This window comes from Gadus chalcogrammus, chromosome 14 (assembly GCF_026213295.1).
Source record: "Gadus chalcogrammus isolate NIFS_2021 chromosome 14, NIFS_Gcha_1.0, whole genome shotgun sequence".
Taxonomy (NCBI): Eukaryota; Metazoa; Chordata; class Actinopteri; order Gadiformes; family Gadidae; genus Gadus; species Gadus chalcogrammus.
In genome coordinates this window covers 18,240,768-18,254,165 of record NC_079425.1, presented here as the reverse complement: position 1 = coordinate 18,254,165, position 13,398 = coordinate 18,240,768, and the positions used below count along the sequence as shown (strand labels likewise).

The window sequence follows — 13,398 nt, the reverse complement described above, 5'->3', positions numbered from 1 at the left end:
TTCAGTATGAAAGACCAGTGTCAATAGATATTCATGGTAATAGATATGTCATTTGAGATCCGCCTTTTATGCTGAGTATTCGCCTGTAATTGTATTCCTCTTCCTACTGCTCTATGATACTGTGTGTGTGTGTGTGTGTGTGTGTGTGTGTGTGTGTGTGTGTGTGTGTGTGTGTGTGTGTGTGTGTGTGTGTGTGTGTGTGTGTGTGTGTGTGTGTGTGTGTGTGTGTGTGTGTGTGTGCGCGTGTGTGTGCGTGTGTAACCTTTCATTGAAGCACTGTGTCATGACTTTTTCAAGCCTCCTTCCTCCTTTCCTTCCTGTAAACAAACCTCTCTCGTCAGGCCCTTCATCTTCTAGTCTCTTTCCCTTTCTATGGTTCTATCTTTCTTTATCTCTCCCTCAACTTCCTTTTTCTTCTCTGACGTCTTTCTCTTACGTCTCTTTCTCATCTAAACCAATAATCGCGGAACTATAGCGTCCTCTAGTGTTTATCTTTGTTATTTTCCAAAGGGAAATAATATATATATAATTTTGTGAATACATTTAATTTCGTTTTCAATGCCATTCATTTTCAATGCAATTTTTTTTATATAATTGTATAATTAGATTAAATGCATTCTTGAATTGAAAGGTCTTTGTTTCTCTACGTCAAGAATTTAAGAAATTAGAAAGGGGAGTTTAGGTTGCAAACCAGTCGGTCTTGCCAGGGCAGAAGCTTCACCAAAGCACAGCTAATTCGGCCCAGTTCTGGCTTACTTTGGCCGGGTTTGTTGACTGCAGGATGGAGCTGGCAGGATAAACACGGTTTAATGTATTTTGTTTCTGTGTTTTCTTTGTTTCAACCAGAGGACAGTCTCCAGACACATCTGAACTCAACTTCCTACAGAAAGCTCAGAGTCTGGAGACGTACGGCATCGATCCTCACCCCTGCAAGGTAACACATAATGTTACTACTGTTGGAAAAATACTATTACATTGACACACTAAATGTGTGTGTGTGTGTGTGTGTGCGTGTGTGTGTGTGTGTGTGTGTGTGTGTGTGTGTGTGTGTGTGTGTGTGTGTGTGTGTGTGTGTGTGTGTGTGTGTGTGTGTGTGTGTGTGTGTGTGTGTGTGTGTGTGTGTGTGTGTTTTAACGATGCTTCTGTCTTTCCCAGGATGTGTCTGGTAACCCAGCCTTCTTGGCCTTCACTCCATTTGGCTTCACTGTACTCCAAGGAAACAGGAGGATACACTTCCTTAACTGGTGCGTCTGTGTGTCTGTGTGTGTGTGTGTGCGTGTGTGTGTGTGTGTATGTGCATATTACATTTTCCTTTGTCTCTGATCACATCATGTCTCTGCCTGACCGCCCGTCTCCCCACAGGGATGAGGTGACCAAACTCAAGTTTGAGGCAAAGACGTTCCATGTTTACGCTAATCAGAAGGAGGTGAGTGCATGCTGATTTAAAACATCACTCCAATGTCGGATCCATGCTCTCATAGAGAACCAGTCGAGGAACAGCTCAATGATCCATGCTCTCATAGAGACCCAGATGAGGAACAGCTCACTGATCCATGCTGTCATAGAGAACCAGAGGAGGAACAGCCCACTGATCCATGCTCTCCTAGAGAACCAGTCGAGGAACAGCTCAATGATCCATGCTCTCATGAAGCAGATGAGGAACAGCTCAATGATCCATGCTCTCATAGAGAACCAGAGGAGGAACAGCCCACTGATCCATGCTCTCCTAGAGAACCAGTCGAGGAACAGCTCAATGATCCATGCTCTCATGAAGCAGATGAGGAACAGCTCAATGATCCATGCTCTCATAGAGAACCAGACGAGGAACCGCCCACTGATCCATGCTCTCCTAGAGAACCAGTCGAGGAACAGCTCAATGATCCATGCTTTCATAGAGACCCAGATGAGGAACAGCTCACTGATCCATGCTGTCATAGAGAACCAGAGGAGGAACAGCCCACTGATCCATGCTCTCCTAGAGAACCAGTCGAGGAACAGCTCAATGATCCATGCTCTCATGAAGCAGATGAGGAACAGCTCACTGATCCATGCTCTCATAGAGAACCAGACGAGGAACAGCTCACTGATCCATGCTCTCCTAGAGAACCAGTCGAGGAACAGCCCACTGATCCATGCTCTCCTAGAGAACCGCACGAGGAACAGCTCACTGATCCATGCTCTCATAGAGAACCGCACGAGGAACAGCTCATTGACCCATTCTATAATAGAGAACCACACACTTCTCACAATAGAGAAAGATGCTTGAAGACACAAAGCAAGAAAATACCCAGACTTTGTCGTAGACTATGTTGCATCATATGTATATACACAGTGTTAACTATTTAGTTATTCTATCATTTAGCCATTTTATTTTTAAATCAATTATTTGAAGAAGTTTGTGTAAATATTATTTAGATTGCTGGCCAACTCTTTTTGTTGGATAATACTTGGTTAAAGGCCCCTACCCACTAGGTGACAAACCTCTCAATAATGTTTCTGCCCAGAGGGGGGCTGACGTCAGCTCTGGTAAAGTGGTGAAGTTAGGGGGTTTCAAGACATGAAAAGACATGACACATGACACGCACATAGAGTAATGGACTGAGACTGAAATCAACCATTAATGTGTCTACAGCCATCTGAAGAAAATGTCGGAAAAATTACTTTTTAGTTTGACGGGATGATATCTGAATTGTTGTTGTTGACAATTATGCGTAAACCTTGGCTTTTCTTTTGGTTGTCATTTTGAATGGCTTTGATTTCTGCTTATCTATTAACAAGAGCAGCGCAGACCTTTTGTCTAATCTGCAAAAACACAGACATTGCAAGGCGATGGGCCTAGCAATGTCTGTTTCAGTAGAAATGAATGCGCTGTTCTCTAAATTAAATGTATTATTATTATTATTATTAGTGTGTACGGCCAAAGTCAGCCCCGACTTAAGAAGTCTTTTGACCCAGAACGGAACCCCCCAACCCATAGCGGCAGTAGTTGCTTTTCAGTTGGCAAGACTTGTCATGCCATGTCAGTCATGTCTATGACGCATGTTCAAAACAAGCCTATAGGTTTAGAATTTTTATCCAAGAACCTCCAACCGATACTTCAGAAAGCCACATGCCTTTGAACCGAAATAAAACCCGTTTTTAAAAAGATAAAACATTTCTGTTGAACGTGAATCGCCTGAATTTGTATAGCCTCACGCTCAATGAGTGAAAGGTGGCCGCTCTGTTATGTGTTTCAGGATAAGAAGATCATCCTGACGTACTTTGCTCCTACCCCCGAGGCCTGTAAGCACCTGTGGAAGTGTGGAGTGGAGAACCAGGCCTTCTACAAGTCAGTACCACCACCACCACCACCACCTACTGGCTGTTTAACTTGTCATGTAGATGGACATCACTCTCCCTTACACAATTCAATTGCGCTGTTGGAAGGACAAGTTTGGTATAAGTTTCCTTATACCAAAGCATATAAAACACTCTCGATTATGTATCTCTATCCTTCGCGCCCCCAGGTTGGAGAAGTCCAGCCAGGTGCGCACGGTGTCCAGTAGTAATCTCTTCTTTAAGGGAAGTCGCTTCAGATACAGGTAGGGTACTATCTGTCCGCGCCCAGAGTTTCCGTACACTTTTCTGTACAGCTGTTTACAATGCACTGCTCTGTCATCTGATATAATTTGACATAAGTCTTAGTTTACAATCCAGAAAATACGATGTGCTTGGTTCTATCTCTCTGGGGTAGTGCTGTGATGTCAGTCTTAACGTCTGTTAACATGATAACTCTTCATTATTCTAGTGGAAGAGTTGCAAAAGAAGTGATGGAACAAAGTGCCAAAATAAAGAGAGACCCCCCTGAGATCCACAGGTTAACCCTCTCACCCTACTAACCCTCTCACCCTACTAACCCTCTCACCTCTACTAACCCTCTCACCCTCCTAACCCTCTCACCCTACTAACCCTCTCACCTCTACTAACCCTCTCACCCTCCTAACCCTCTCACCCTACTAACCCTCTCACCTCTACTAACCCTCTCACCCTCCTAACCCTCTCACCTCCACTAACCCTCTCACCTCTACTAACCCTCTCACCTCCACTAACCCTCTCACCTCCACTAACCCTCTCACCTCTACTAACCCTCTCACCTCCACTAACCCTCTCACCTCCACTAACCCTCTCACCTCCACTAACCCTCTCACCTCTACTAACCCTCTCACCCCTACTAACCCCATCACCACCCTACTAACCCTCTCACCTCTACTAACCCTCTCACCTCCACTAACCCTCTCACCTCCACTAACCCTCTCACCCCTACTAACCCCATCACCACCCTACTAACCCTCTCACCCCTACTAACCCCATCACCACCCTACTAACCCTCTCACCCCTACTAACCCCATCACCACCCTACTAACCCTCTCACCCCTACTAACCCCATCACCACCCTACTAACCCTCTCACCCCTACTAACCCCATCACCACCCTACTAACCCTCTCACCCCTACTAACCCTCTCACCCCTACTAACCCCATCACCACCCTACTAACCCTCTCACCTCTACTAACCCTCTCACCTCTACTAACCCTCTCACCTCTACTAACCCTCTCACCTCTACTAACCCTCTCACCCCTACTAACCCTCTCACCTTTACTAACCCTCTCACCTCTACTAACCCTCTCACCTCTACTAACCCTCTCACCCCTACTAACCCTCTCACCCCTACTAACCCTCTCACCCCTACTAACCCTAACCCCTACTAACCCTCTCACCTCTACTAACCCTCTCACCCCTACTAACCCTAACCCCTACTAACCCTCTCACCTCTACTAACCCTCTCACCCCTACTAACCCTCTCACCTTTACTAACCCTCTCACCTCTACTAACCCTCTCACCTCTACTAACCCTCTCACTCATACTAAACCTCTCACCTCTACTAACCCTCTCACCCCTACTAACCCTCTCACCCCTACTAACCCCATCACCACCCTGCTAACCCTCTCACCACCTCTACTAACCCTCTCACTCATACTAAACCTCTCACCTCTACTAACCCTCTCACCCCTATTAACCCTCTCACCCCTACTAACCCCATCACCACCCTGCTAACCCTCTCACCACCTCTACTAACCCTCTCACCTCTACTAACCCTCTCACCACCTCTACTAACCCTCTCACCTCTACTAACCCTCTCACCACCTCTACCTCACCACGGGGGTTATGTGATCCGTTGCACCCCTACTCACAACCCTAATAACCTCTCACTCAACCTTCAATGACTTTCATCGTGCAAGATCTATCTGTGTGACTAATGAAAGTGTGTGTTGTATGTGTATAGAGCTGGCCTGGTCCCTAGTAGGAGTTGTCCCTCCATCACCCATGGCCCTCGTCTGACCAGTGTTCCCCGCACCCGACGGAGGGCTGTCCACATCTCCATCATGGAAGGTAACTTACACACAAGCATTTGCCCTCTTGAAACAAACCCATGAAATGCGCCAGACCCCCAAACACACATAACCAAAAACATACACAACCATGCACACAACAAACCAAAAAGTTTGTCCTCCGGATGTCGTTCTTTCAATTCATAGATTTGCTCACTAGAGCAGCCAAGGACAAAAACACAAACTTCCTCTCAACAGTAATTTGAGTGCCTTTGTCGTTGAGTATCTTTTTCACACTTGCGCACGCCAGACACTCTTTCATTCGTTAGAATTGTATTTGTCTTTCACACATACTCTGCCTTTCTCTGTCTGTTCTACACACACACAAAAGCGTTGATTTGAAGGAATAACTTCTGTGTTAGTGTGGTTTCTGCTTCGAAGTCAAAGTACACACCATACTCTGCTAAACAATAGCCAAGGAATGCAATACTACTACTTATGATAATACAGTCAACTCAACTGATGTGCAGTAACATTGATTTAACATCATTGCCTTCAACGGACGCACATCAACACCAACTGCACCAAACACCTAGAAGACCGCTTCTTTAAATTCCCAGGAAGGAGGGAGATAAAAGGCAACTAAACAGATACCAGACACAACAAAACTGGTTTAGCAGAACAGAATCGTCAAATTATATATTAAAACAGTTAAACAAAATAAAACACTTGAATTAGTAATACTTCTTGAACATAATTTTTAAAACAAATGGTTGGTAAGTTGATTTGGTCAAAATAGTCAAAAAATAAGGTAAGTGTCATCAACTATAACAATAAGAGGGTGGGGCTACAACGGACAGAGTTTGTGATTGGCCGATGTTGTCTTATGTACCGGTACCGTAAGATTGGTGATGAAGAAGATGTGGGCAAATGTGGTGAAGAGTGGTGGTTAGGCATTGGGTGTCAAATCAGCATACAACGTATGTAGCATAAACAAAAGGAACTGTCCAAAAGTTTCACTTTTGGACAGTCAAGGCTCTGATAAAGTCAAGGCTCTTGTAATTCCAGCAGAACACTGCTCCCAACTCTCACATGCAAGTGTGTTTGTGTGGTTGTATGTGTGAATTTTCAATTGTGTGTGAGTGTGTGTGTGCAGTGTGTTTAGTCGATGTGTTTTACTGTCTCTTGGGTACTTCCACTGTTAGTCTTATCCTCGTCCTAAGAATAGCCCTGTGACAGAGCACGCCATGTGTCACAACTGACCACAGGCCAGGCCATTAAAACAGACTGTGGCCCAAAGTGGGGCACATTCCATGACCTTGTGTGTGTCTCTCTCTCTCTCTCTCCCTCCCTCTCTCCCTCCCTCTCTCTCTCCCTCTCTCTCTCTCTCTCTCTCTCTCTCTCTCTCTCTCTCTCTCTCTCTCTCTCTCTCTCTCTCTCTCTCCCTCTCCCTCTCACTCAGCCTCTCTCTTCTCCCTCTCACTCTGTCTCTTTCTCTCTCTCTCTTTCTCTCTCTCTCTCTCTCTCTCTCTCTCTCTCTCTCTCTCTCTCTCCCTCTCACTCTCTCTCTCTCTCTCTCTCTCTCTCTCTCTCTCTCTCTCTCTCTCTCTCTCTCTCTCTCTCTCTCTCTCTCTCTCAGCCTCTCTCTCTCTCTCTGTCTCTTTCTCTCTTTCAATCTCTATTTCATTCTGTCTAACAAGCAAGTCAGTGCAGCTGAGGTATTACTAGTATCGTAGAGGTGGTTGTTACTCAGAGTCCGGGGCTCAAGAACACATTAGTGACAAAGAGAAAGAGAGAAGAAGAAGAATCGGGAGGAGCTAAAGAGACAGGGACGTCAGAAAGAGTTTCAAACAGAGTTACATGGATCGGGTCGACATTGAGAAAGACTTAGAGTAAAACACCAGACTGCCAGCCGTCCTCTCCAAGATAGCAAGGATTTCGGGGTCCGACCAGTTTAGTTTTCCGTCACCATGGTGAAGTGTCTGATCCGGATCAAGACCAAGGTGAACGTGCACCTGTGCATGGTCAACCACTGCTACCGGGACGTGAGGGTCCGCGTGCTGTCCCTGGGGCCCAGGCTAATGGCAAAGGCCCTAGGGGTCTTCCCTCTGCTCCCTTCTCTCCCCGAATCCTCCTCAAGTCCATCGGGGTCTCGACTGGGGGAGGGATCGACGGCTTCGTCTCGGCTAGGCACCCCCCGGCCTGGGGGGCGCCGCGACCCCCAAGGTAACATTGGATCAATTGACTGAATATGACATATCCTTTATAATGCTACGTCTTTGAAGGCAATATCTCTCTAAAATAAGTTAAAGTTAAAAAACGGTAATAGGTTAAATAAGTAGGTAGGCCTACATTATGGCATACTATTAGTTATTTGGAGACAATATCTCTCAAAATATCAAATAAATAAAATGCGTACAAAGGTTAGATAATAATAAGATTGAGGGCAAAATCGATCCACCTTTGCCTGAACAGTGTTGGTGTTGGTGGAGGATTGTTTCCTGTTTGTTGGCGGCGGCAGAGTGTGAACGCTTGTTTCCTATGGTTATGTGTTCTTGGTATGTATGGCGCTAGGTATCCATGAGGTGTCAAGTTACCAAAGGCTTTTGGACGCATGGATTTAGGTTCTCACGCCCCTTACAAGCCACAGCTGTTTTTGCAACGGCTGTTGATATATTTACCAGGGGCTTCATTATTTGATGGGCCTACAGTTTGATATTAGCATGCACACGGTGCTGGAGAGTAACCTTCTCTTCTGAAGCCATGAACATAACAAGGTTATGTTTTCCAAAACAAATTGATTGCAGAGTAGGCGTGCATCATATTTCCGACACGAAAAATAGCTCTCTCTATTATGATTACACATAATAGAGAAAGCAGTTAGACCCCCTCCCTGCCATTTGGTTAGTGGTTCATATCCACTTGCAAGACGTTGCAGAGTCACAAACAATCCTTTCTTCATTTCTTTAAATACATCACTTATCATGCAAAAATAGGTGCCTCATGTCCCTATTTGCCACTCTTTTCAGGGAATGCACTTTATTGAAAGGTGGTTTCCGTCCTTGTTTTGCACAAGGCTTTGTGTGACACAAACATCTTTCGTATTGTCAAGGCTACAGAGCAGCAACGTCATAATGTCTCTCAGACTGCAGTGATTTATCGTTCACATCACATTTTAAATATTCTCGGGTCTTGCGAAGGGTCTCTCCAAGCAGCATTATCAGTTAACCCCATTACAGTGTGTGTGCATGTGGTTGTGAGAGTGGGGGGTTATGTGTGTGTTTCTCAATTTCAGGGTGTGACTTCACAAAAGATTTTTTAACGTTCAACACATTAATCCATCAACAATGTCCTTGGTAGGGTTAATGCTCAACTGAATAGGTTAATTAAGAAAGTGACTCTCAAAGACTGTGTGTGTGGGTGTGGGTGTGTGTGGGTAGGTGTGTGAGTAGGTTGCTGGGTGGGTGGGTGCCTTTGTGTACTGGCCTGCTTTAGCCAGGCCAGTACATATATACACACAAAGACATCATACAGTAACACTACTTGGTCATTGTGGCAGAATGATCTATACCATTTTTCATTACCAACCAACTGTGATGATCAATAAGTAACTCCACATCAGCTGCATCCATCCATGTTATTGATCTTATTTTATGAATACGATTCCAGATTCCACTTCCTTTCCTGTCACCTTGTTGCCCTGTAGCACATTGTATTGCAGTTTTACAGGAAAAAAACGTTTGAATAACTAACTGAATGATTGATTGGCGTGCAGGTCTGGAGTCGCTCCGGGACAGTGCCCATTCCACGCCAGTGCGCTCTGTCTCCCACGGCGACACCTTCATGCGGCGCTCGCGGGGCCACCTGGCGGACAGCAGGGAGGCCGGCCCCTCGGGGTCGGGGGTCATCTCGGACGAGGCCTACAGCCCGTCGGACAGCGTGCTGCCCACGCCCGTGGCCGAGCACGGCGGCGCCGAGATGTCGCTGGGCCGCCACCTCAACGGGACGTCCCGCGGAGCCGGCGACGAGGAGGGGGGGGCGGAGTCAGAGACGGCCCAGGAGAGGGGGGGCCAGGGGGCGGAGCCGGGCCCGGGCAAGAGGGGGGCGTTGCGGGCGGGGGGGAGGAGCAGGACCTCGACCCCCGGGGGCGCCGGCGGGGACGTGGAGGAGCTGAACAAGTTTGTTCTGAGCGTCCTGCGCCTGTTCCTGGTCACCATGGGTCTGCTGGGGGCACTGCTGCTGCTGCTGCTGGTGCTGACCGAGTCGGACCTGGACATCGCCTTCCTCCGGGACATCCGCAGGACGCCAGAGTTCCAGCAGTTCCACCTGGAGTACTTCTGCCCGCTGCGGCGCTGGCTCGCCTGTAAGGTACGCTGGATGGGCGGCTTCCTCGTCAGCCAATAAGAGGAAAGCAAACAGACACTTCCTGCTGAGCATGGGAGCCCAATCAGAATACAGAACATAGACAGTGTTTCAATCACAAGCCAAGGACCGCCCCCTTTTCCTCTGGTAAACATGTTGTGGTTTTTTTTCATATTTAGAATTTTGTTAAAAGCATTAATGACAGGAAGCTGAAACCTCATCTTTTAATATAGGTCATTTTGAGATCATTTTGCTTTGTCACGGCAACAGGGTTTTCACAGGGTGCAAAGCCGAAAGGAAGTTGAAGGCAATAATAACTTCAGAGAAAGAAGATATTGTTCGAGGATTGGGTTGCCTTCATTTTTTACTCATGTTTTATGTTGACAAATTCTTGTAAGAAAGGGAATAAACGAGATGTCGGTCTGTGTGGTTTGCAAGACTTCAATTGACCTGTGGATTGATCAAGGATGAGAACATTTAAAGGAAGAAAAGCAACAGTATGTGGGCCAGCAACGCAGAGAATATCACCGTGTTTGATACCCGACCCGAAAAAAACTAACGTATGTATGGCTGCTGCTAAGAGTTGAAAGTGGTGATTAAAGTCTGAAAGTGTTGGATGGGAACAGAGTGGTGCTTTTTCTTTCATGTAGGATGAGCTTGAGTCAAACACTGAAACCATACTGGTTTCAACCAAGGAACACAAAAGCTTTGATTATGTTGATACACATTTCTGTAGTTTCGGTGGTTTGCATCTCAGAATGATAAAGAGACATTTTGAAGCCCCAGTTTTCCTTCTGGAGGTCTGATGTTGGTTTTCTGGTATTTGACTTCTCTCTGGCTGGGTTACTTTGAGGTTTGTCCTGGACCATGGCTCACAATTTTATCTAAACTAGGGTGGCTTTCGAACAACCTTATCCAGTCAATTTCATATATTACTTTAAAACCAAATCTTGTAGAAAGTCAAAACAATGGCTTTTTAGAGCTGGGCATTAATGTCAAAAACTAAAAAATGTACATAGTAATTGCATTAAAATCACTTATAATATGATTTGTAATGGTACCCAATTACCAATCTTTACAAATATGGAAGACCGGCTTCAATATAACTGCCAAAAAGCCATGAAACCTAACCACTTGTTCAACAGATCAAGGCCAAAAGACAACACTTAAGCTACATCGCAATATTTTGATAAAAAAAGTTATAGCCTGGGCTACATCTAGGCTGTTATCACGATATTCAATATATTATAATCAATATATTGCCCATCTTCACAGCTTTCCATAAAAAAACAATGCTAGTGAAACAGATGCTTCTTAAGAAATAAGCCTGTTTTGGTTTCATGTTTTGAATGTGTATTGTGAGCAGACATTCAAGATCTATGGTTGGTAAGCATGTGGTCCACTGGCATGCATGGTCTCGCGCGTCACAATAAGAAGGATGACGGCATGAAGAAATGCTCATCAAACACCATAAAGTTTGACGAGCATGAAATGCAAGTTGAAACGTACAAGTTGAATAAAATGTGAATGTTGGAATGGAATCGATGAGCCGAAGTGGAGAGGACAACATTCTGCACACCTGTAAACATAACTAAGAATTGATAAATACTCGATAAGATACCTTGCCTTTGTAAGGACTTTGTAGGAAGGTGTTGTGTTGTCCAAGTTTATGTAACGTAAGTCAATAATATTGATACATATCAACTCCTGAGTGAGTACAAAAGGAACATTGGTTTTCATTTTTTTTTCGTCATTTACTCTGGTAGTTGAAAGAATATAGCGCAGTGTTATTAAAATTTGACGGCCACAACCTTTTTTGGTAGACTTTTGATTGATGTGCAATACTTTTCAATAGTCAGAACCGACTTTTATGAAATGCTATTTTACTGTCACAAAGCCTCTGCAGACTGTAAAATAAAACCCATGCAAATATTTTCCCATAGCGGAGCATTAAGAAAGATGATATTCCCTTTTTATTTTTGCTTTTAGACCCACTTCTTACTAGTGGGGTCACAATATCTAGTTAATCTGTAAATGCCAACCACGTTAATATGACAGTGTTTTGTATAAATGCTAATCTCCCTAGTATGTTTGTTCCATTCTTAGTGGAAAGAAGGTAGCCTACTACTTTCATGAATATGTACATTTTAGCAACAAGCCTGGGCTTTAAAGGAGGCATCGTGTTTTACGTACAATCATGTAATATCTATCATGTGGTGTCTACCAAAGAAGACCTGTTATCCCCTAATGTCTTTACCAGAAATTGATCTGGTGTCAATGGATGGATACCCTGTGTAATCCTTCTCCAGCCATACTAGATGGCACTCCTCCCACACACTCTCTTTCTCTCATCACAGCTCTTACAGCCAAAGGAACTTAACTAGATCCTGAAGCAACATTGAACATAAGAGAAGAGAAGATAATAAGATGGCTGATATTAGAACCACACCATCCTACAGGAAAAGGCTTTATTTTTTCTCTATCTCTGAAAAGTTTTGCACACTGGCATGAATTAATTTATTGGGTGTGGAAATGTGCAGTCATAAATGCCACAAATAAATAAATGTGGTTTGTATATTCAGATGATTGGTGGATGTATTTTTGGGGGGGTTGTCGTAAGATAAATGTTGATAGATACTAGCAATGCCAGTGAAGGCCAATCATTGGATGTTTGTATACCCCCTTGTCCACATTGTACACCTTGGATTATCGTTTTATATCAATGTACGAAATGAGCAATAACTCTGTGATCATTTAATATGTTGACAATGTGTAAAATGATAAACAAGATATTTTATTTTGTTCTATTTTCCATTTATTGAAAATGATATACCTGTGGTTTGGGGATGTGTAGAGTTATTTATGAATGGAGGTTTGAATGTGCAGTGTTTAGGGTTAAAAGATAAGAAAATACATAATATATTAATATAATCTACTCAAGGTTCATCCGATTGAAATGTGTACAATTATGCGTACTATCAATTATATTAATGGGGACTTACAAAATATGTGCTTAAAGGATGAATTGGAGTGTAAACACACGTAGGATACATAAATGTACTTCACTTTATCTGTGGTCGGATAGCAGGACTCCCTCCTGTACAGTCTCCATGCATATACACCTCTCACCAAGCATGAGTTTTGTTACCTCTGGAAATGCCTGCCTCATTCTCCAATGACAGGCCTAAAATGAGGGTCAAATAATTCATCAATAAATATATATTCTTAAAATGGAGTGCCTTATCTGTTGAATTTAAATGTACTTCAATGTGAATCGTCAGGTCATTTCTTTTGTTTGGCCCAACTGGAAACAAATATCTTGCCTGACCACAGCACCATCTAGTGTTAGCCCTTGAAAGGACTGATGCTTAGAATGGCAATGGCTTTGAAAAGATTGTTTTGTGTAGATTATATTTGCTTGAAGATATTTCTTAACACTTCTGTTAAATCAATAGACTAATTAATGTATTTCACGGAACAGGATTCAGAAGCAAACCCAAACTCTTCCACAAAGTAACACAAGAAGAAACCAAGACACATTCAAATCAAACCACTTTCCTTTATCTGCGAAGTGATTGCGCTTGCTCTGGCAAAGACGAGTGTTTTGCAGGGCCCATCACTACATGTCCATAAAAAATTAAAACTGCTACTGACATAACACGTAAT

General features: G+C 44.1%; 1 protein-coding gene across 1 annotated transcript in view; it reads left to right on the top strand.

Moving 5' to 3' along the window:
• Positions 1 to 13,398, top strand: part of LOC130403881 (FERM domain-containing protein 5-like) — a 66,974-nt gene extending 53,576 nt beyond the window's left edge. Inside the window, exons 8-15 of the mRNA XM_056608404.1 lie at positions 847 to 934; positions 1,156 to 1,244; positions 1,363 to 1,426; positions 3,237 to 3,328; positions 3,507 to 3,581; positions 3,788 to 3,856; positions 5,325 to 5,431; positions 9,146 to 13,398. Of these exons, the coding sequence (XP_056464379.1) occupies positions 847 to 934; positions 1,156 to 1,244; positions 1,363 to 1,426; positions 3,237 to 3,328; positions 3,507 to 3,581; positions 3,788 to 3,856; positions 5,325 to 5,431; positions 9,146 to 9,774 (1,213 nt within the window). The 3' untranslated portion in view covers positions 9,775 to 13,398. The remainder of the gene's footprint in view (positions 1 to 846; positions 935 to 1,155; positions 1,245 to 1,362; positions 1,427 to 3,236; positions 3,329 to 3,506; positions 3,582 to 3,787; positions 3,857 to 5,324; positions 5,432 to 9,145) is intronic.